Raw genomic sequence first — 25,059 nt, 5'->3', positions numbered from 1 at the left:
CATTGGTGACAGTTTTCAATCAAATTTTGATGTTGATACGAGAATCACAATATCATACTCATAATTGCTTGATTTTCAGCATTTTAATCTATCTGTACCTTGCAATTTGCATGTGTTATTATATAATGAATGTGCAGCTTGTCTATCACTTAAAATATTAATGAGGTCATAATGGGCAGATAACAGCACAGATTAGCCAAGATGCTGGGGATGGACCCTACCACTATGGGTCTCATTATAGCAACTCTGGTATTGTTCTCCACTTTCTGGTGAGATTGCCTCCGTTCACACAACTCTTCCTTCGATATCAGGGTGAGTGTCTTCACAATCTTCTCTTGTGTTGGTGTAAATTAATTCATAATTACTTCATTGTGTCGGGGGACAGGAAGCCAGTTATACATACAGTACATGTTAGGCTTATATTAAGGTCCCCCCCCCCCAGGGGTTGAAATACTGACCCTCTCCAGGATACAACCCCACAACAAGCTGACTAACTCCTGGGTACTTATTTACTGCTAGGTGGACAGCGTTTTAGGTGAAAGGAAATGCGCCCAACCATTTTTGTTCCGCCCGGGATTTGAAATATGAATTCTTGATTGTGAGTTGAGAATAAACCCGGCTGTACTACCGGGACCCTTAATGATGTTTTTAACCACCGTGCTGCGCCAAATTTATTGTGAAATTCCCCCTGTGCACATGAAATAAAGAGTTCCCCAAAAATTTCTTTTTCTTCGTAAAATGATAAATTTCTTTCCCTGAACATGTCTATGTAAAAATAAATACCAAATTCCACTTACTATGGCTGTGGGGACGTGCATAAGGTGTGCTGTGACGTCATCAGGGGCTGGTGCTGGTCGCCCGTGCGTGACTCGCCCAGACACGGTCGCGCGGGCCATTCAAGCACCGGCTGTTGCCACAAATATATTTTCAATTATTTGTTCTAAGTATTTCCAATGCGGTTTTATTTGTTTTTTTATCGTATATGATGCATATTTGTGTCCTTTACAATATGTATACAGTAGAACGTTCATAATGTTCCATGGAACTGTTTTTCAACATTAACCACTGCTATTTCTCCCTACACAAGGGTCTCTCTCTTACATACTAAATTAAAAGAAAAACTTGATTCAAGAACAATCCTTTATTATAGACATGTTTTTCTTGAGATAAACTATTTCAAGCCTTATTTAAAAAAATATACTGTACAGTATAAAGAAAAATATTAAGCCAATTATATTACACTCCTGTTTCATTCCATTAACGTTTTTATTTTGGTTATAAATCCTGTAGTATTTAGGAAGTTTAAGAGAATTGTTTAATTTTCAGATGGTAACTTTGACATACCTGATCGCACCTTCCATGCTGTACAGACAACGTGGCGGCTTGCTTCCTCTGATTCCACAACAGATTTCAAAGAACTTATTCCAGAGTTTTTCTTTCTTCCAGAGATGTTTTTAAATTCAGAGGGTAAGTATAGAGTAAACTTCCCGTAATGCATCTGTTGTACATTTTGACCGAAAAGGAGCTTTGATTGATGAAATGTACCATATTTGTCAGAGAATAAGACGTCTAATTTTCAAAGATATTTTGTGAAAAATTTTGTTTTTGTATGTTTGATCTTATATACAATGAAATGGATTTTGAAGGGATTTAGTAGGAGAGAGCATATGATTTTATGTATGTAAATACAATTTTATATTCAGTTGGTGATAGACCAATAACATGAGTCCTATCTGCCAGGAAAATGTTATATTTTCATCATATAGTTTTGTGTGATTAACCAAGTGTAATTACCTAGATGTAGTTACAAGACTATGCTATGCTTGTGGTGCCCCATCTTCCCAGCACTCTTTGTCATATAATGCTTTGAAACTACTGACGGTTTGGCCTCCACTACTTTCTCACTTAACTGTTCCAACCGTCAACAACTTTGTTTGCAAAAAGAAGCTTCCTAGTACTTTTCTGGGGGGAGCCCCGTCGGCTCCCCGGAGCTATCCCAGGCTGATATGCTAATGTCAGACTTTGGCGTCAGTCATGTGTAAATAATGTCACACTCTCTGTCACTCCCTGCGGGGAGTGACAGAGTGTGAGTGAGTTCTTTATCTTCTAGTTCGGGCATGTTTAATGCCTCCACCTCTCTTCATAACTCTTCTTTTCACTTCTGGAAGACATTTTGTTGCATGTCTGAATTTTTTCCAGTTTATTGATGTGCTTTTTGAGATATGAGCACCAATAGAACTGCTGCATATTCCAATTTTGCTCCACAAAATTCCTGAACAGTTCCTGTAGTAATTCACCATCCAGGTAATTAAGTCATTCTGAAATTGGAAAGCGCAGCATATACTCCTCGCACAATGTTCTTTGTGTTCCTCTGGTGTCAGTCTACTATCCAGAATCACCCATAGATCTCTTTCTTTGTTAGTTCTTTAAGTCCTTTCCACATAATTTGTAGGTTGTGTGTGGTCTATTTTTTCCTATTCCACATTCTATAACATGATATTTATTCATGTTGAATTCTATTTGCCACGTGGTGCTCCAAGGACTTATTTCACCTAGGTCAATTTCAAGGGTCTAGGGTCTTAGCATCAGCATCATCAGCAAACATGTTTATATAATTTTGCATTCCTTCTGGTAGATCATTTATGTAGAGAATGAACAGTACTGACACAAGAACTGAACCCCTGTGATACTCTTCTAGTAGCACTCCTCCAGTCAGATACATTGCCTCTAATTACCTCCCTCATCATTCTGTCAAACAAATTTTCATCCATGTCTGCAGTCTCCCTGTCACCCCTCCAGCATTTTCCAGTTTTCAAAACAACTTCTTGTGTGGGACTGTGAAAAGACATTTTTTTAGGCCCAGATAGTCAACTGAACCATCTCTTTCCTGTAGAATGTCGAAATTTATGTTTTCATCATAAAAACTAAATAGATTTGTTACACAGGATCTTCCTGTTTGAAAACCATATTGTTTGTCCATTATTATGTCATTACCAAATGGTGTTCTACTCATTTTGTTTTAACTTTTTTTGTCTAGTGTTTTGACTACCACACTTATGATATGGGTCTATAGTTTAGAGGGTCTTCTCTGCTTCCATTTTTGTAGCTTGAACCATGTTGCCTTTTTTCATATTTCTACTATTATTGATTCAAATAATATAATAGGAAGTTTAGTGGGAACAAGTACAAGTTCAAAATACAACTACATTAGTTGGAAGGATAAGTTTGGTACAGTTTTGTCTTGTGAAGTTTTATTATATACAACTATTTGTAATTATTTACACAGTTACTGAATGAAATTGTTTTAATGGGCTACACTTAAATTTTCTAATTGCATAATGAACAAATAAACACACCAGATGTAAATCAGAATTGAAGATTATTTACTTACTTGACTGTTTTTATAAATATATATTGAAAATGTATTAAAATAACTCATATGTGATGATTGCTTTTCTGGCAGGTTTTAACATGGGTATAAGACAAAATGGTGAGAGAGTTCACCACGTCCAGTTGCCTCCCTGGAGCTGTGATGACCCACGGAGGTAAGTCTCTTAACACAGTGTTTACCATACTTACACTCATCAACTCATATTCCTACCTCCTCTTTTATCAACACACTCTTCAGGTTTTAGTGACAAATTGCAAATTACGTCTTGTTAACATATTACAAGCTAATATTTATTGAAGAAATATGATGACGGCTCCCTTTGGCCTGCTGTAGCTTCAATTTATGACCTCTAAATGCCTCCTCTCCTGCCTCCCCATTTGTCTATTTTTCATCTGTGTTTCTATTTGTATCACTTTTTCTTTATTATGATCTTTCTTGGTCACCATCTCTTTATATCTTTCTTTGTATCTGCCACAATCTGTCACTATGTTGATGTCTGTTTTTATTCATGACTTCTGACTTTTTACAGGCACTATCACCACCACCAATTTTTTTGTCTTACAGTGACCACAATTGTCTTCCTGTCTGTGCATATATAACTGTGATCGATTCCTGGGTGGGACAGAGATGGTTGAGCACATTTCCTTTTACCTAATGCTTCTGTTCACCTAGTAGTAAAGAAGTTCTGAAAAGTTAGGAAGCTGTTGTGTGATTGCATTCTTTTTAATTCATTTGTTTTACTTCCCCTAATGTGGACATTCTGGGGAATGTCAGTAGTTTCACATTGGGGGGGGGGGGGGACCTTTCATAAGCCTGAAGTGTGTGTAATTACCTAACTGTAGCTACAGGATGAAAGGTACACTTGTGGTGTCCCATGTTCCCTGTACTTTTTGTCATATGATGCTTTTAACACTTTGGCGCCCCCGGCCGTTGGCCATAAAACTTTTCCCTTGTGCACCCGGCGTTTCGGGCGATCGAGCGGCGACACTAAAAAGTGTATACGCTTTTCAGTGTTGTTACCTTGATTTTCAATGTACATGTTTCATTTTGGTATCAAGGTGTTCGCAATAGAATGTTCTAGAGGAAGATATGTATAAAATGTCACTAAAGCATGTGTGAGACCGGCACCAGATAAAAAACTAGGTCGCTCGTTAGCCGTGAGCGCCAAACAGCGATTAAATGCTTTTACTCTTTTCAGGTTTGTCACCTCCACACTTGTGCTAAATCGTTCATTTTTGTATCACTGTGATCGCAGATAAAGTTCCGTACGCGGACATATTCATATAAAGTCAAAATCATGGGCACGCCCCACCCGCAATAACGTGGGAAGTAGCCGAAGTGTTACCCGTTACCTCACGCCCAACGACACATCGGCTACACCCCTACTGAAAAGTGTGTAATCTTTTCAGTGTTCTGACCTTAATTTTCAATGTACATGTTTCATTTTGATATCATGTGTTTGCAATAGAATGTTCTAGAGGAACATATGTGTAAAATGTCACTAAAGCAGGCGTGAGACTGGCACCAAATAAAAAACTAGGTCGCTCGTTATCCCTGTACGCCAAACAGTGGTATCAATGTGATCGCAATAAAATTCCCTACACAGACATATGCATATCAAATCCAAAACATGCGCGCTCCCCACCCGCAACAACGCTGAAAGTCGCCAATGCGTTACCCGTTAGCGTCCACCCATTCCAACACCCGGTACACCCGAAAAACACATAAAGGAGATTATCGTTTGATAACACTATTTTCTGGGGGGAGCACCTACGTCTCCCCGGAGCTTACTAGGCTGATATGCTAATGTCAGACTTTGGCATCAGTCATGTGTATGGAGTTCGTATGAGCCTACCGGGGACCACAAGCCAGAACCTGGCCCCCTCTATAGAGAGGCAAGGGGAGCAATAGCCTATAGAAACCCCCGTGTAATTGGAAGCATTCTATGTCTGCCATCGAGCGGGTTAGGCACCCAGAAATGTAGGCGTCCCAAAACAAACCCGTATTCTGGTGAAAATTGCAACCAAAAGCTGAACGAGTGGATAGAACTCCCTAAACAAAAACGAGCAAATTAGTATGACGTCGCCCGTCGTCACGCCGCTGTCTGCACAGCTCGCCCCTTCCCAGGAGGGGGAAGGGGTAGCCGCAGACCTACTGCGCCGGCGATCCACACCCCAGTCTGAGGCTGGATGTCAAAACACGCGAAAAAACTGCCGACTGGAGGGAGGGAGGGATGCTGGGGAGCCTCCAGGACTCGCCCAGAAAATGGCGTTTCATTACATTCAACGCAGGTTTTCTGGGGGGAGCCCCTACGGCTCCCCGGAGCTAACTACCCACAGAGGAAAAGAATAGGGACTTACCCGGGAGGCAGTTGCTGCTCACTCCTCAACCCGAAGTCGAGACAACTGGCTGCATCCGCCAACCCAAAGCAACACAGGCCCGACTGGGCCCAGGAACGTTTACAAGGTAACGAGCAGCCAGGACCCTGTTCGACTGCCAAAATCCCCACGCCCGAAAGTCAGCCTAGGACATATTGCCAAAGACGGCAGCAAGAGCCGCAAACTTGCGGATGTCATAGGCACGGCGAAACACCGCAGGCTGGCCAGCCTTAATAACCCTGCGGATGATCTGGGAGACCCGCACCCTCGAAAAGAGAAGAACAGAAACCGGATCAACCCAAAGCGCGTCCAGGGACACAGAAGCCATGGCTCGCAAATAACAGCAGAGAGTCTGACAAAGTCAACAGCAGAGCCACAACCGGACATAAAATATGATGCACCCACAGCCTAACCAACCAAGCATCAACAACCCAGGGACCCCTCCAGAAAGCAGCAGTCTCATTTTTTGCCAGAAAAGAAGGAGAAGGTTGCATACGAACAAACCGATCACTCAGACCGAAGAAGCAGGACCCTCTGTGCCAGAGGAGAGCATGCAGCTCACCCACCCGAGCCCCAGAGGCCAATGCCAACAGGAAAGGAGCCTTCGAAAAGCAATCCGGAACCAAAGGGGCCACAACAAAATGAGGAGAAGAAAGAAAAGACAGCACTCTGTCCAATGACCAGGATGGCTCAGGCGGCACATGAGCAGGCTGGAGATGAAACAACGCCCGAGACAGCTTGCAAATCGGCGCAGACGTGACATCAATACCGAAAGCAAGCTCAAGCGGCTCCGCCAGCGTCGCACGATACAAGGCGACAGTGTTAGGCAAAAGGAGACAGTCCTGGAACAACCAAGAGAGAAAAGACAACACCACCCTAACAGAAAGTAAAGCACAGTACATTGACGAAGACATAGAAAGAACCAGAAGGACCGCCAGGAAACTTCATACTGCCTAGCAGAGGCAGAACCCAAGGAACTTGTGGAAGGTGGCCCCAAGAGCAGTACTTACTGGGGACCTAGGGAAGGAAACCCTAGGCGCATGAAGCCCGAGTACTGAAGAATAACTCCTGACTCATGCACCACCTAAAAGACAGTCACCACACACAAGGCACAGTGCTGAAACAACCACTGGAGCCAGAGCACACGACACAACTGAGAGATGGATTGCCGGCATGGGGGTCTGGGGCTCCCCCTTCCCCCTAACGGGGAGGGGGGAACTGCGCAGACAGTGGCATGGTGATGTGTGACGTCATACTCATTTGTCCGTTTCTGTTTGGGAAGTTCTATCCACTTGTTCGGCTTTACGTTGCAATTTTCACCAGAATAGGGGTTTGTTTTGGGACGCTTACCTTTCTGGGTGCCTGACCCAGTCAATGGCAGACATAGAATGCTTCCAGCCACACGGGGGTTTCTATTAGCCATTACTCCTCGTGCCTCTTCTGAGGGGACCAGGTTCTGGCTCGTGGTCTCCGGTATGCCCCACAGAACTCCATACACCTGGCTGATGTCAAAGTCTGACATTAGCATATCAGCCTGGATAGAGCCGGAGAGCCTCCGGGTCTTGCCCAGAAAATGGCGTTTCATTACATTCAACGCTGGTTTTTTTCTCTTGGGAAGTAGCTCCGGGGAGCTGAAAGGGCTCCCCCTAGAAAACTAGCATTGAATAAAATGAAACAAAACAATGAGACCCTCCAGGTCTCACCCTTTTTCTGGGTGAGACCTGGAGGCTCCCCAGCAAACACCTTTTCCCCCTGCCGGTCGGCAGTTTTTCACGCGTCATGTTTTAACATCCAGTCTCAAACTGGGGTGTGGATAGCCGATGTGAGGGCCTGGGGCTCACCCTTACCCCTCCCACGGAGAGGTGAGCTGCACAGACAAGCAGTGCGGCACATGTGACATCATCATGCTCATTTGCTCGTTTTTATTTGGGAGAGTTCTGTCCACTCATTTAGCTTTCATTAGTAGTGTTAACCATAATAGGGATTTGTTTTGGGGCGCTTACCTTTCTGGGTGCCTGGCCCAGTTGATGGCAGACATAGAATGCTCCAAATCACATGTGCAATTCTATAGGCCATTGCTCCTCGTGCCTCTGTGAGGGGACCAGGTTCTGGCTCGTGGTCCCCGATAGGCCTTTGAACTCCATTCACACTGACTGATGCCAAAGTCAAATAGTATCCATATCAAGCTGAATAGCTCTGGGGAGTCGTCGGGTCGCACCTAGAATATGGCATTTCATTACATTCAATGCTGTTTTTTTTATTTTCAGGTTTGTTTTAGTACACCGTGCAGCACTTGAGTCTCCGCTTGTTACGCAGAGTTTACACCACTGGATTGACCTGGTGTTTGGTTACAAACAAACTGGCCGAGCAGCTGTAGAATCTATCAATGTATTTCATCCTGCGGTAAGTTATTGGGCACTCTACATTCCAAAATTTAAGCAAATTACATGAACATTACATGTTCTTTTATTTTTTATCTAAAATCATAACACACTGGAGTTAAAGATATGATAATAAGTGTAAAATAAATTGAATGTAAAGTCAAGATACAGTAAGCACAATTACAAAACACAATATCCATGCCATGACACTTTAACTTCCTGCTCAACAAGTGCTTACCTGTTGGTGACTTCAGGGGAGTGAGACCTAGTTCCTTATACCACACCTCCTAGCCTGGTGTGCTTATTACTTTTCACAACATTAATGTTCTCATTATTATTTTTTTCAAGTTGTGAATTCAATTGGCTTCAACAACTTCTTTCTTCAGTGCATTCCACCTGTCAACCACTCGCACAGGGAACAAGAACTTCATTACATCTCTTTGACTCAGTTATATGTCTAGCTTCCAACCATGTACCCTCTTTTTAATTTAAATAGGCTTCCTTTATCCACTTCATCAGTTCCCCTCAAGATCTTGTACTAAGATATAATATCACCCCCCCCCCCTGTTTCTTCTTTCCTCTAAGGTTGTGAGATTGCATTCTCTCTTCCTGTCCTCATAGCTGAGGCTCTTCAGTTATAGTATTATTCTAGTTGCAAACCTCTGAACTTTCTCAAGTTTCTGTTTATGTTTTACAAGGTGTGCTTTCCATGCTGGAGCTGCAAACACAACTAATGGTCTCTCATAGACAGTATGCATGAACTTGAATGCCTGCTTGTTTAGATTCTTAAATGAAGTTTTTGTGTTTGCTAACTTCCCATATGCTGCTGATGCTATCCTGTTCATATAAGCTTTTGGTGTTAATGTTATGATTACGTCTACACTATGGTCTTTTTCTCTTATTGTTCCTTGTTATTGCCTTTTCCTTATGGTACAGTTAATACAGGTCTCCTGTCTCTCTTACACATTTTCATTGCACTTATTTGGATTGAATTCCAGTAGCCGTTTTTCTCCAAACTCCTTAGGTTTGTCAATGTCTTCTTGTAGCACACTGCAGCTCTCTTCAGTTTCAACTTCCATCATTAATTTTGCATCATATGCAAACATTGACAAGTATGAGCTCATTCCCCCTGCAAGGTCATTTATGTAAATTAAAAAGAGCAATAGTCCTATGACAGCCATTTTCCACTCCTCTCCAACCAATACTTAAATTATAATGCAACAGGTACAGCAGGGCTAGTAGGCGAGACACAGAGAGCCAGACCTCACTTCCTCATGATAGGCAAGTACAGCAACCATCACTGTTAACCCCACCATTACAATTTAGCCAATACTCCCACCATAATCACTGGAACCATTACCATTGCAGAGTTACCACTACCATCACTGCAACCACCACACCTTAATCAATGTCACTACCACCAGAAGCTCATATAAGAATCTAAACAAGTCCATACACCTGACTTTCAAGTCCATATGCACTGTCCATGTGAGACCATTACTTGAGTATACATCACCAGTATAAAATCCACACCTTGCGAAGCATAAACAGACTTTTGTGAACGTTCAGATGTTTGCAACTAGATTAGTACCAAAATTGAGAGACCTCAGCTACGAGGATAGACAGGGAACTCGCTCTCGGAACCTTAGACGAGAGAAGAAACTGGGGGAATGTGATCATTACATACAAGATCCTAAGATGAATAGACAATGTGGACAAAGGAAGTATTTAAATTAAAGAGAGGTAGGACAAGGGGACATCAATGGAAGCTGGACATGCAGTTGAGTAGGAGAGATGTATGGACGTTCTTGTTCCCTGTATGGGTGGTCAGCAAGTGGAAGGCACTGCAGGAAGAGAATGTTGAAGCCAATTCCATCCACAACCTTAAGGGAAAAATATAATGAAAATGTTAATGTTGAAAGAGGTAATTAGCATGTTAGATATAAATGGCTAGAAGGCGAGGCATAAAGAAGTAGATCTCACTCCTCATAGTCACTGATAAGTAAGCATTACATGCATCATAATCACTCATTGCACACCTGTAATCATCACCACTAGTAGGACAATCTATGAAACCACATCCACCTCATTACCCTGTGCTCATTTCATTCACTGAACTCATTATACTCTATTAAACCACCTTGTTTGCTTCCTGAGATATGCCTTTTGAAATATTTTCTGTTCTTGTAAAACCCTTTTCTTTTTCTCCAATGACTTTTGCAATGAAATGTTCCTAGATTCTCTCTAATCTTGTCTAATTTTTTAAGTTTAAAATTTACTGTAATATGTTTGTGTTAATTTAAAATATGGGTATATTTTGGCAATCTAAAAATATAAAATTATATTTAGCAATATTTTTTGGTAACTAGGCCAATATGTAAAGAAATTGTAGTTAAATTTTGTCTTCAGACATATTTTGGCTATGACGTCGAGAGTGGCATTGATGAGATCAGTCGTGAGGCTCGTAAAGCAATGATCAAGACCTATGGACAAACTCCTCAACAGCTTTTCATGAACCCTCATCCAAGTGTGAGCAGTAATCTACACGCACAAAATCCTCAGGCAAGTATATTGCATGTCTTTTATTAACCTTTTGGCTGCATGTTTACATTTTGACATACATTATTGCTTTGGAGGTTATAGCTAATTGGTAAATATGTTTCCAGGTAAAATTGATAGGATAGAGGCTTATATTGACCTGTGGCTCTATGCCTGCTAACAGAAGTCAGGAAACATCTACTACTACAGTATAATCATCTTCGCCCCCCCAAAAAAAAAAATACTGGCATTAATTGCCGAAATTTTACTTATAAGTATTGATATAATACTCCAAAAATAGAATTACAGTACAGTACTGCTAATCATTGATAACGGTACATTGGTGGTACTCTACACTGGTGCCTGGGTGGTGCTGCTTCCTGAGGTTCTTTCTTCATTATATAAACACCAACAATGTTTCATATCTTTCCTAGGAATCATGCTCTGTTTCTCTGGGGTATGTCTCCCTCATTTGTACTAGCATTTGTGGATCCAGCCTAACTCTCTTGCCTTTATTCTCATGTCTGATAGGAAAGGGTGCATATGTTATTTTTGCTTTGTGTGTGGGGGGGGGGGTTCCTTCTTTCCTGGAGGCTTCAATGTTTGGTCAGGTTGTTTTCACCAGGTTGCCATCTTGTCCTTGGTGTCTGCCTTTCTCCTCCTCTTACTGTAGTTGAGGAGTATACTGTTTTGAGACTGTTTCCAGAGGCCCTGTGTGGGTGCTGTGGCTTCTTCCATTTGGGGCCTTGGATCTTGGATCTGAGTTCTTGCGTCTTCCTAAGTGGGTCCTCGGGTGTGTCCTAGTATCCTTGTCATTGTCATTTGTTCTGATGCATGGGTCACTTCTTTGCTTGTATTGTACCCATAGCAGACTCCTCTGACCCTTGTATTAGAGTTGTTACTGATGCATGCCTGGTGGCTTTCTGCACTACCTTTCGGGGCACTCTAGGGTTGCTCTGGCTTGTTCTAGCTGCAAGTCCTCCTTTCCTGTTTCAGTTGCTTGCATGATTTTACAAGAAGGCTTTAGGGTTTTTTTTTGGCCAAATGGTAACTTAGTATGACTCGAGTCAAGTTTTTAATGATTTTTGTTGATGGGCGCAGCATTTAAAAAATAGTAAGGGGCCTTGGGAAATCCATTGAGCACATTTAAAACCATATTCTATGGTTCATTTTAATTTTGAGATTCCCTAGTTTTCGTTCACCAATATTAGTCCCTTTTCCTTTGAAAATGACATTTCAAAACTAGGGCATAGGAAAAATGCTTTGCCCTTTAAGCATAAGAAATATTAGGTATGAATGGTAACTATTAATATCACTCCAGTCATGGTTTTGCTGATTTTTCTAGATGGACTCAACATAACGAGAAACAGTTGGCGCCTGAGGAAGTCTGTTGAGGATATTTAAAAACAAAATCTGTGGTTTGTTTTTATTCCGAGTTGGCAAGTTCACTCAGATGTGACCTTGCTACCTTCTGAAAATGAGTTTTGAGGCTGGAAATATGAGAATTAAGCTAGAGGTGTTTAAATATTTTTGCAGACATTTTCATTTAGTAGTTGTCTCTTATATTATAGGTTGAAATTAACATTTAGCTTAGTGAAATCAGCCCATGGGGTGTGGGAAATGCACCCTGGAACCATCTCCAGGTGCAACAGACCCCTCGCTGCAATGAATTGTGATTGATTCCATACAGTTCATTGGCTTGAGGATGTACTGTATTGTCTGTATTGTGAGGTGAGATAAGAAAAACTTTAGAATAACTTTATCTTAAACTATCTATTGTACCTGTACCAAATTTGTGCACACATGTCCTAATGTCATGGAATAATGCACATGTTGTGTTATTTGCAAATAATGACCTAAGAAATTTAATAAGAGTCAATCATTTTTATTGTATAAACTGTATATCATGTGAAACATATCCTGATAATTATTAATTTACAATTTGTTGATAGCTCTTCATATACAATGATAAAAAATGTCAGCCTCTGATGAACATATACATTATAATCTAACTTGCAGAAGTTTTCAGAATCTACATAATTATGTTTTATGCCTTCTACATAAATCTACAACTGTTTTCAGACTTCTGTCCAGATAATGAACTATGTGAAAAAATAAGCCCTTATAGATAGTTAATGAAATGAGAGAGGATCATTCCCACCAGTACACTTGTGTTATTGCCCCTGCACCACCACCACCACCACCACTGTTCATCACTCACTGGCAGGGTTGAGGACTCAAGAGCTCAGTAGTGTTTTTATGATTTGAGAGGAATAAACAAGCCATATCACAATGAATAAGTGCTTACAAATTGAACGTGGGACAACTGTAGAGGAAACAACAAAGTCACTGATTGGTATGCACTAGCAAATTACATGATTCCATGAGCTCATTATTCCTCCTGTACTCATTAGGCTACAGAACCCTAGATTTGTTATACCCCTTGTAGCCACTGGCCATTACACCACCCTACTCGTATCCTAAGTTATTCCGGTATTGGCTTGGATATCTTTCTCGATCACACTTATGAATTCAAGACATGTTTAGTTTTATGAAGAATTCTTATATTAAAGATGAGTTCTCAAATTATTCTATCATTAATCAAATTTTTCGGTATGAACCAGGCCCCTGAGGTGTTACATGAAGTGCGAGGATTACGTTGGGGAATATATGCTGGCTCCCCTGCTGATGAGCGCCCCATCTTAGCTTTAGTACAAACTCTGAAGACTCCTGCTGCTTCCGTCACCAGCATATCAAACAATGAACTACTGCTCATGCCCCCATACACGCATGTTCTTAATGCTGGCCTAAATAAAGGTACTATATCTTGAGTACAGTGAAGTCTTGATCATCTCTATCATTATTGAACTTCTCCCAATACATCTTGACTTTTCTCTTAATCACACTACTGTATTTAGTTTTTTATTATATTTTCCCAAGTCATTTATTTGTTCAGAATTATCACATTTGGCTGCTCTTCAAGGTATGATCCACTATGTCTACAGGACAGGATTATGCACAGTAACCATGACTGCCTGCTACTGAAGGATGTATTGAAGTATGAAGAATGTATTGGCACTGGCACCACATAACTTGTCAAGCTGTCTCTGTAAGGTCTTCGTAGATGCTAGACTCACTAGAGAACATTCAGTCCAGACCAAAGAACCTACAGAGGCCTATTCATAAAACCTCAAAGCCCTTCCAAACCCTACCTTGGCTTAAAAAGTGACCACCAATGGAGGGATCTTACTAACTACCAATTGATCTGGCTGACCACCTATATCAACCCCCTTCAGGCATCAGCACCACACCCACCTCTAGTTTACTTAACCTTGAGCCACGTCACGTTTGTTCCCGACTGTCTCGTGCTGGTCAGCAGGTAGGGACTGTAGTTTACGTTAAGTTTGGCAGTGCAGCTTTCACTCCTTGCATCCATGTGGTCATTAGATCGTCTTGTTAGCAGTTTCTAGAGTAGTGAATGTCTTTGAGTGTCCATTAGTTTATTTTCAGATTGTGCTACTTTCAGGGTTTAAGTTTACAGTTCATGTTCATTAGAATGTCTTCCAGAGAGTTCGGTGCTTGTTGCACTGTGCACTTTCAGCCACACTATCATAGTATGTATGAATATGGACTGTTCACTTTACACAAGTTGTTCCTTAACAGAATTATGTGACCATTTATTTTTATTTTAGTCTTGCATGTATCTTTAGCCATTTTTGTCTATCAGATGAGAAGAACTAGGTTAGTGAACACTGAGAACTCTTGCTTTTACACCCAGACTTCCTACTTGAATTTTGGTCAGGGTTGAAGAACCCAGTGACCTGTCTGTGTCTAGTGTTGAGTATTTTTGTGCAGGAAGCACTACAGAGTTTGATAAATCTGTTCCTAATGCAGTATGGAAGGATGTCTTATAGAGTTATTTTACCCTTACAAACATTATTTGTCTCCTGTATTCCTACTGTTGGGCTCAGCAGTGATTTCACTCTCAGTAGTCAGTTTTGTAGCATCATATCTGGTCATTATCTAGATGACCACTCTGGTTAAGCCTTCACCACAGCAGACTGCTTATGAAGCCACCATGATGTTGCGAAGCTCAATCACAAATATATCTGGACTGACACGTCTAATTTCTTGGATTTTGCTGACTTCAGTGACTCGATCTGAGTGTAGGCTGTAGGATGGGATGGGCTCTACTAGATCTCTATTTATGGTGTCTCAGCTGTGGGAGCTCTGGGTCCTTCAGCAAGTCAACTTTAGGCTTCACATCCTCCCCAACTGGCTGTGGGTTGTAAGAAGCTTTAGTTTTTCTTGCTTAAGTGCTGGTTGGCATGACAGCTCCTTCCTAAGCATGAGGGAATCCCTTCTTGCTTTTCCAGGAATGAATAAACTCCACCAGAATCTCACACACTTGGTCTAAAGCTTGTTTCAGCTTTCCTGCAAGGCTTAGAGGCAAGTCCTCTTCCTTGTTTGAAAGGCGATGAGTCTTCACCAGAGATGATGATTTAAAGAATCATGTTGACCAAACCACATACTAGAAATTGAAAAGACGACGAAGTTTCGGTCCGTCCTGGACCATTATTAAGTCGATTGTGATAAGGGAGGCAAGGGAATTAAGTAGGCAAGAGAGAGATGAGGACATGGAAATCTTAGAGGAAGATAAGAGCAAGGCAAAAGGTATGGGAGGTAAAGTGTAATAAAGAGTGTAATAACAGGAGTAAGAATGGGAATGCAAGGGAAAACAAGAGAAAGAAAAAGAAAGAGAAAAGGAAGTATGTAAGGTTACGTTTGTTAGAAAGTTTAGAACATTTGAGTATGTGCTGTGAAAGGGAAGAGTCAACAGCAACAAAGCCAGGACTCCGGTTCATGTTAGGTAGGTTGTGTATCAGACCTGATTCGACAAGATGGTGTCTGTGTAGAGTAGAGGCAGGAAAGATTATTTTAGAGGAAGACCAATCAATAGAATGATTGGATTCCCTAACATTTACAGAAGAGAGCATTGTTTGTGTCTGCAGACTTAATACTTCTTTTGTGTTCCTTAAGTCTGTCATTAAGTGAACGGCCAGTTTCACTAAGGTATTGGAGAGGACAAGACGAACAGGAAATAGAGTAGACACCAGCAGCATTAGAAGCAGGAGGAGCAGTGCAAACTAGATTGCTACGAAGAGTATTAGTTTGTCGAAAGGCGAGCTTTATGTCAAGAGGACGAAAGGTATTAGTAAGAGTTTTGAGTTCAGATATGAAGGGAAGGCAGAACACAGTGCTAATAGTGTTGGAAGCAGGTTTAGGATGAAAGAAATTTTGTTTAGCTTGAGAATAGGCACAGTTGATAAAATGTAAAGGGTAACCAAGGCGAGAGAAAGATTTGTAAATAAAGGAAATTTCAGAATCATGAAACTGAGGTTAGCTGTTGCGTAGAGTATGGAGGAAGAGAGAGACAAGGACACTTCTCTTAAAAGGAGGAGGATGGTTGGAAAAGAAGTGAATGTACATGCCACTGTGCATGGGCTTGCAGTAGACAGAGAAAAAGAACCTAGTCACAGAGCGGTGACTATTCGCAACAAACGGAGAAAGTGAGAGCGTGTTACCCGGGAGCGTGGCTCAAGAGCGATAAAATGTTTACACTCCCTTCATTTTGGTCACCTCAATTCTCGTCCTAGGTCTTTCATTTTGGTATCATTGTGATCGCAATAGAATCCTCTACAGGACTAAAGGCATATTAAGTCCAAATGCCCAGTGTACCATCCGCAACAAACAGAGAAAGTGAGAGCATGTTACCTGGGAGCGTGGATCAAGAGCGATAAAATGTTTACACTCCTTTCACTTTGGTCACCTCAATTCTCGTCCTAGGTCTTTCATTTTGGTATCAATGTGTTCGCAATAGAATTCTCTGCAGGACTAAATGCATATAAAGCCCAAAAACCAGGAGAGAAAGTGAGAAAGTGAGAGCGTGTTACCCGGGAGCGTACAAGAGCAATAAAATGTGTATACTCTCTTCACTTTGGACATCTCAATTCTCGTCCTAGATCTTTCATTTTTGTGTCATTGAGTTCGCAATAGAATTCCCTAGAGGAGTATATGCAAATATAAAGTCCAAAAGCCCGGCGTTCCTCCCACAGCAAACAGAGAATGTGATGGTGCGTTACCGCAGTGAGCGCTAATAAAGAGAAATAAAATGGGTATACTCTTTTCAACTTTGTTACCTCAATTCTGGTCCTAGGTCTTTCATTTTGGTATCAATGTATTCACAATGAAATTCCCTACAGGTGTATATGCATATAATGTCCAAAACTGCGGCGCACCCCTCCCGAAGTCGCCACCAATTTGCCACCGGAAACGACGCAATCCTGCGTCATTACCGGACTACCCCCGAGTAAAAGAACGATGCAATGCTGCGTTGTTACCGGACTATCCCCGAGTAAAAGAACGATGCAATGCTGCGTCATTACCGGACTACCCCCAAGTAAAAGAACGATGCAATGCTGCGTCGGTATCGGGCCAAAGTGTTAATTTTCCTATACTGCCAGAATGCTTTTGATATAGTCTCTTACAAAATACTTTTACACAAGATGGAGAGAGATGCAGGGATAACAGGAAAGACACTGGACTGGTTATTGGAGTACCTGATGGAGAGGAAACAAAGGGTCATAATCAGGGAAGACATGTTTGGCTGGAAAGTGATATTCCTCAGGGTTCTTTTGTAGAGCTGTTGCACTCTCATTTATGTACATGACCTACCAAGAGAGAGCATGTTCCTGTCAATGTTTGAGGATGATGTACACTTAATGAGAAATGTAAGAAATGAAGAGGACTGGAAGGTGCTGCAAGAAAACTATGACAAACTTCAGGAGTGGGCAGATACATGACTGCTAGAATTAATTTCAAATATAGGTAAGGTAATAGAGATATGTAATAAAGATGGGAGACTTGTAGGTAACTACATCATAAGGGAAATTCAATTACAAGAAACTAAGAGGGGAAAAAGACCCAAGAGTTGATGTACTGTAATCATCACACTAACACTGGAAACTCTTGTGAATGACTATCAGCAGCAGCATATGGGACATCAGCAGCAAACATAAAAATATCATTTAAGAATCTAAACACAGAGGCTTCGAAGGCAACATACGCTGCCCGAGTAAGATCATTACTTAAGTATATAGCACCAGCTTGGAACCTGCTTTTTGTGAAAAAAAAACTTGAAAAAGTTCAGACGTTTTCAACTAGAATTTTACCAGAATTGAGAGACCTCAGCTATGAGAACAGGTTGAGGGACCTCTCCATGACATCCTTAGAGGAGAGAAGAAACAGATGATAACTGATAAATGATAACTATATACAGGATCCTGAGGAGAATAGACAGTGTGGACAATGAAATCCTATTTAAATTAAATGGACATAAGACAAGGGGACATCAGTGGAAACTGGACACACAATCGAATTGAAGATTTGTAAGGGAATTTCTTTGTCCACATTGTCTATTCTCCTCAGGATCTTGTATATAGTTATCATATCCCATCTGTTTCTTCTCTCCTCTAAGGATGTCATGGAGAGGTCCCACAACCTGTTCTCATAGCTAAGGTCACTCTGGGCATTAAGAGTTAGGCATTAAGAGTTAGACCACACTTCCATAGCCCCTTCCCACCCCACCACAACCACATTCATTCTCTCTAATTTCCTCCATGTCCATATTTTAAAATATCTGTACAGAGGAGTAATTTTTCTGTTAAAACTATTGATGATAATTTTAATATTGTATTGTGAGATATGCCTTGAATAAGAACCAGGAATACTTCACTTGATTGTCATCCATCAAAATATATATCTAGTTGCAAATAATGAAGAAATACATTTCAGAAATTAACACTTGCTGTGGAATTGACATACTTCAGCATTGTATTCCTGTACAATGCATTCTTATTTCCCAACTTTTATTTTGTTTAAGGTACAAACAGTGTTTATATACTGTCATCTCACTATCACGACGGCATCATTCGGTGTAGGCGCCTTAAAGACTCCACGGCTCACCCACTAATATCTGTGCCTCATTATGATGAAGTAAGATTTTTTGGTTTGGTTTATAATTGTTGTGATGACATAATACTTAAACTATCCTTCTCAATAAATATGAATTCAACATTGTAATGTGCTGAAATAATGCTTTTGTTTAAAGATAGATAAAAAAAAAGGCACAATGGAAATATCTCCTCCATATTTTTTATTTAGAAAAGTCAAAGACAGATTTTAACTAGTTTTCAGATTCTTGAGTTTCAAATGGTTCAAAGGGAGCTTTTCTGGAGGGGCCAAACCATGGCTCCCTCTTGCTAGCTGCATGAGATACTGTAACTTCACACTTGTAAGTCACATCAGCCCTTGTGAGTCATTAAAAGCCTACTGGGGACTGGAGACCAAAACCTGGCCCCCCTCAAAGAATTGCAGAGAGCTAGGGATTCTCTCTGATATATTGCTGATAGACAATAAACCGATTCGTCGATTTATTGTCTATCAGCTCCAGACTGAGCATTGGAGACTGCTGTGGATTCGGGTTTAGGGGGTGCCTTATCAGTAGTAGTTTAGAGTGATTCATTGGTTTTGCTTGAATAGTTTGCAGAGTTGATAGGCTATTTCAATGCTTCATTTTCTATACAGTTGTCTGTAAACAGACATACAGATAAAGTCTGTATTTTAACATTTTTCTGTATAGCTTCACTGTCTTCCTTGATTCTTTTCTTGTGATGGATAATGAATATAGTCCCCCCCCCCCTCCCTGTTCTCTCTGCCTCTGTGACAGAGCCAGATTCTGGCTCCAGTTCTTGATAAGCCAAACAGGACTCCTCCGATAGATGTGACCCAGGTAGTGGAGAGTCATCTCAGCAAGATAACTTCAGGGAGACACCAGGGCTCTACCAGAAAGAGGCACTTCATTACTTTCAATGCTGGTTTTTCTTCTTTTTTTCAGGTAATGTGGTGTAGCTGTGGTAACAGTCAAGTGTGGGTTGGGATGGCATCTGGTCAAATCCTTGTGTATACAATCAATCCTAGTCTTGTAGGGGATGAACTGACTGCAAGTGTGCCCCCAACATTCCTCTTGGCACACACAGCTCCACTCACTCATATGCACATATCGGAAGCTTTCAGTGTGTGTATTTCTGGTGGCAAGGATGGAATGTGTGTGCTCTGGGATACAAACAGGTCAGATGATTTTGATCTTATGCTTTCATTTAGTTTCTTTTGATTCTGCTGGCTGACCTGTTATCATGACTTGGTATTACTGTAGTCTGTTAACATTTTGTAGTCAATACTGTAACCATATTAAGAAAAATTGTGTTGGTTTATCATGGAGCTATATTATTTGTTTATATTTTAGACCCTAAAAGAAAATACTTTATGGCTTCTCCTTTTTCTTGGCTGGGCCATCTTGACAGCTTCCCATGCAACTAATTTTATTGTATGATAGAGAAAACAGATTTCATAATGAATTTAGTTATTTCTCTAAAGATACTGAAACAATTTTTATGGTCACCATTTTGAAATTTATTTTGAACCTGTTGCTTATTCTACGCATGCACGCACACTTTAAATATGCCAAAACTAGAAGACAGAAGAAAAAGAGATGATATGTTCACTATATACAAAATAGTAACAGGAATTGATGAAATCGACAGGGAAGATTTCCTGAGACCTGGAACTTTAAGAACAAGAGGTCATAGATTTAAACTAGCTAAACACAAATGCCGAAGAAATATAAGAAAATTCACCTTCGCAAATAGAGTGGTAGACGGTTGGAACAAGTTAAGTGAGAAGGTGGTGGAGGCCAAGACCGTCAGTAGTTTCAAAGCGTTATATGACAAAGAGTGCTGGGAAGACGGGACACCACGAGCATAGCTCTCATCCTGTAACTACACTTAGGTAATTACACACACCAAAAAAAAAACTTGAAGATGTTATTTTAAATGAGGTTATATTCCCAAGGGGTTACTCAATTTGGAGATGGGACAGAAAAATTAGGAAAGGCAGTGGCATTGCTGTGCTGGTGAAAGAACACCTAAAGGTGAACGAAATAATGACTGCCAATTCACAAGAAGTTGACATAATAGCACCAGAGATCTGCCATGAGGATGATAAGCTAATGATCATTAATGCATATAGTCCACTGCCAAGCAGCACATGGTCAAAGGAGGAGCTAGATAGTAAACGAGAAGGTCTTATAACAATAATGAGAGTGATTATAGCGAGAGCAGATAACAATAGATCACGATTGTTGATAGTCAGCGACTTCAACTTGAAACCCATAAACTGGGAAGCATATGAAGCTAAAACAGAAGATTTTTGGACCTGTAGATTTGTAGACCTCATCCTGGAAACATTCTTGTATCAACATGTTAAACAAGCTACGAGGATGAGGGAAGGAAACGTTCCCTCCATGCTAGATTTGATATTTACCAGGAAGGAGGAAGAAATATTTGACATTACCTTTCTCCCTTGGGTAAAAGTGGCTGTCTTTTTGGGAATAAAGTATGCAATGCATTATAATCTGGAAGAAAATAAGGAGGTTGAAGCAGTTGGAAAAACCTGACTTCAGGAGAGGACATTATGGCGACCTTAGAAAATTTTTTAGTGAGTATAATTGGACAGACTTGTTGCTAGGCAAGGAAGTGAATGAGATGTATGTCAAGTTTTGTGAAATATATGATAAAGGCACAAAAATTTTTATACCAAAACAGAGATGCAGAACTAGGAAACAGGATTGATTCAACAGAAATTGCGAAAGGGCCAGAGACCAAAAGACACAAAAATGGAATCAATACAGGAAGAGGCCAAACTCCCAAACATACCAGCGATACAAAGATGCGAGAAACAACTACACGCCAGTATGGAGAGGCAGAGAAGAACTTTGAAAACGGTATAGCAGACAAATGTAAATCAGATCCAGGCCTATTCTATAAATTCATTAAAAGCAAGCTGCAGGTTAAGGATAATATTCAGAGGTTGAAAATGGGGGACAGATACATGGAAAATGAAAAGGAAATATGTGAAACATTAAACGAAAAGTTCCAAAGTGTGTTTGTACAAAATGAGATCTTCAGGGAACCAGACACAATAAGAATTCCAGAGAACAACATAGAGCACATAGAGCACATAGAGGTGTCTAGAGACGAAGTGAAACAAATGCTCTTGGAGCTAAGTAAGAACAAAGCAGTTGGCCCAGATGGAGTTTCACCATGGGTTCTGAGAGGATATGCAGTTGAGCTCAGCATACCACTTCGGCTAATTTTTCAGGCATCCCTGTGTACAGGAGTCATAGCACATGTGTGGAAACAGGCTAACATAGTTCCAATCTACAAAAGTGGCAGCAGGGAAGACCCCCTCAATTATAGACCTGTATCATTGACAAGTGTAATAGTCAAAATAATGGAAAAAATAATAAAAACTAAGTGGGTAGAACACCTGGAGAGAAATAATATAATATCAGACAGAGAGTATGGTTTTCGATCTGGAAGATCCTGTGTATTGAATTTACTCAGTTTCTATGATCGAGCAACAGAGATTTTACAGGAAAGAGATGGTTGGGTTGACTGCATCTATCTGGACCTAAAAAAGGCTTTTGACAGAGTTCCACATAAGAGGTTGTTCTGGAAACTGGAAAATATTGGAGGAGTGTCAGGTAAGCTTCTAACATGGATGAAAAATTTTCTGACTGATAGAAAAATGAGGGCAGTAATCACAGGCATTGTATCGGACTGGAGAAATGTCACAAGTGGAGTATCACAGGGTTCAGTTCTTGCACCAGTGATGTTCATTGTCTACATAAATGATCTACCAGAAGAAGGACAGAATTATATGAGCATGTTTGCTGATGATGCTAAGAATATAGTTAAAATAAGAAACTTAGATGATTGTCATGCCCTTCAAGAAGACCTGGACAAAATAAGTACAGTATATGGAGTACCACTTGGTGAGGTGGTGCTTTTCTTACCATGTTGGGTTTGTTTCTGTTATCCCTACCTTTCTGGGTGCCTAACCCCAGTCGAAGGCAGATAAGGAAAAAAAAAACAACCACGAGGGTTTTCTTGGGATATTGATCCCTGTAATCTTTCTGAAGGGGCCAGGTTCTGGCTTGTGGTCCCTGGTAGGCTGAACTCCATTGACTAATGCCCTGGTCTAATATATCGCATATTAACCCGATAGCGCCAGGGAGCCTCCGGGGCTCACCCAGAAAATGGAATTTTATAGCATTTAACGCTGGTCTTTTACAAACGGATAACATTCTTTCTTTTTTGTTCTTTATCATTCAATTAAAATAAGACATTTATATGTTTGTCATATATGAAGGATTTTAACAATATTGTGGCCATCAAGACTTGAAGGCTGTAAAAATACTTAAGAGTTTGAATGTTAAAATAGTCTAAAAAAAAATGGTAGAATAAAATTAATGAAGTGTAAGTACAGTATAGTATAATAAAGTAGATCACCCCCAAACTCGTGCACAAATTTCACAAACACTCTTCTTTCCACCTAACGTGTGATTTTCTTCATAACAGGTAGAATTAAATTGTTGTGCATAAAATTTTAATGGTCTCATTTATTGTCATGTAGAATATTACTGTGTAAAATCTAAAATCCATTTATTTAACATTAAGAATTCTTTAACCAGCTAAAAAAATGGTGATATTTTATCGATCTGTACAAGATTTTGGCTGTTTATGAAGTGGTCATGTTTTTTCTTTTAACAGGTTGTCATACATCCGAAACATTGGCTCCAGTGGTATTGAAGTTTGTCTACTGGCTATGAGCGAGACACTGGGAGACTGGGCTTCTGTCAGCCCCCTTGGGTCTGCTGCTTCTGTATTGCGTCTTTATACAATCAATGGGGCCTTGGTTGACTCAGCAGTCACTCCTGCACCCGTAACTGCTATTACATTCTCCTCTGCCCCTGAGGGCACTGCCATCAATGTTATTGCAACAAGTTTGGCAGATGGCCTAATTAGGTATGCTCTTTTCTCTTGTACAGCTTCTTTGTCCAAAGTCATAGGTTCACCCAGGTTACTTCTAACATGCCATACTCTGGTTGACGTTGACTTTGAGTCCCACAAGAACAAGCAAGTTTACAAATGGTCTTGTACTTGAGTTTAAGGAAAGTGGAGAGTATACCTCAATGCACCATTGGGAGATGGTGCATTGAGGTATACACTACACACACACTGTGTAGTGAGTCTACACATAGTCTGTAGTCTACACTCTATGATAGCAAAGAACAGATCAAAATACCTGGTGCTCTCTTCAAATGATCATTGCTGAAAATACATGACTAGCAAACTATTCACTGTATCGAATGCCGAAATCGGAGGAGGCAGCAACCTCAAATTTGTTCCTGGCATCTACTTCTAAGCACCCAGATCTGCAGGGGTCAGTTTAGTTATGTTATTGGTTATGCATTAAGATTTAGTCTGCACAGAGTGTTCCATGCTATAGGGTCTATTTCACAACATGGTGCTTGGTAGTTTTTGCATGTCCCTGGCATTTGCTATCTACTTCAGCTTAGTTTCAGGGTTCTCTTTCCTGCCACTGATTGTAGAAGACAATGGCTTGTATAGTCCATGACTACCCTCCATTCTACATCATTGTTTGTTCAGACGTCAGTGAGACTACACCAAGTACACTTCGATACAGCTGAACTTCTGCATTGGGGTTTAACTGTGTGCTTGATTTATCTCCTCCTTTGTTTTTGTTGTTTGAGGTGTGATTGAGTCCCCATCCAATTTTGAAGCCTGATTTTGGTGTGTGTGTGTGTGTGTGCAGTCTTCAAGGTATACCTCAGTGAATATTGCTCTGAAAGCCATCCCCTGTTGTCTCCAGCACTCCTCTTGTTGAGTGAGAGATGATTTTCACCCATGTATGTGTGTGATAAGCAATAGTGGGACATCGGTCTTGCTCAAGCCTCCTTCCTGTACTGCAGCTTAAGAGGCTGCAGGTCATTTGTGGATTCATGCACTTTGTTACAGGTGCCTTAGGTCTCCTGTATTGACTGGTTTGGAGTCTGAGCAGCTCCCCTTATTTTATGAGTTGGACATTGAGGATTGATTTTGCCAATGATTTTGAGAGTTCTACACCTGTAGTCTTACCTGGTGATTGCCTGGTCTCTAAAGCAATTTGTCTTCGTAGCCCAGACTGATCTGGAAACTCCAGCAGAAACTTGCCCAATTCTCTCCTAACTTCATTGTTCCAGCTGAGGGCTCTGATGTTTACATTGTGTTCTCTAATTGTGGCCCTTTCTCCTGTTTCATATTGGTGCCCCAATTTTACTGGGGCAATTCACTTGTGTCTACCCAGCCATGCAGGTACTAGCTGGAGTTGCACTGGAAACTTGATGTTT

At 40.7% G+C, this 25,059-nt stretch overlaps 1 protein-coding gene across 6 annotated transcripts in view; it reads left to right on the top strand.

Moving 5' to 3' along the window:
* Positions 1-25,059, top strand: part of LOC123767736 (lysosomal-trafficking regulator) — a 154,513-nt gene that overhangs the window by 110,603 nt on the left and 18,851 nt on the right. For 4 of the 6 annotated variants that reach the window (XM_045757693.2, XM_045757696.2, XM_045757692.2 and 1 more), the window contains exons 44-52: positions 180-312; positions 1,327-1,467; positions 3,464-3,545; positions 8,037-8,172; positions 10,560-10,712; positions 13,313-13,505; positions 18,631-18,743; positions 19,645-19,877; positions 23,420-23,674. In XM_045757693.2, coding sequence (XP_045613649.2) covers positions 180-312; positions 1,327-1,467; positions 3,464-3,545; positions 8,037-8,172; positions 10,560-10,712; positions 13,313-13,505; positions 18,631-18,743; positions 19,645-19,877; positions 23,420-23,674 — 1,439 coding nt within the window. Of the gene's footprint in view, positions 1-179; positions 313-1,326; positions 1,468-3,463; positions 3,546-8,036; positions 8,173-9,374; positions 9,432-10,559; positions 10,713-13,312; positions 13,506-13,693; positions 13,835-18,630; positions 18,744-19,644; positions 19,878-23,419; positions 23,675-25,059 lie in introns of those variants that run through there. The other 2 variants (XR_011223929.1, XM_069310394.1) reach the window with 2 other exon arrangements.

Source organism: Procambarus clarkii, chromosome 67 (genome assembly GCF_040958095.1).
Source record: "Procambarus clarkii isolate CNS0578487 chromosome 67, FALCON_Pclarkii_2.0, whole genome shotgun sequence".
NCBI classification, from domain to species: Eukaryota; Metazoa; Arthropoda; class Malacostraca; order Decapoda; family Cambaridae; genus Procambarus; species Procambarus clarkii.
Note: the sequence above shows the minus strand (reverse complement) of the source record. Positions and strands in the feature narration are given on the sequence as shown.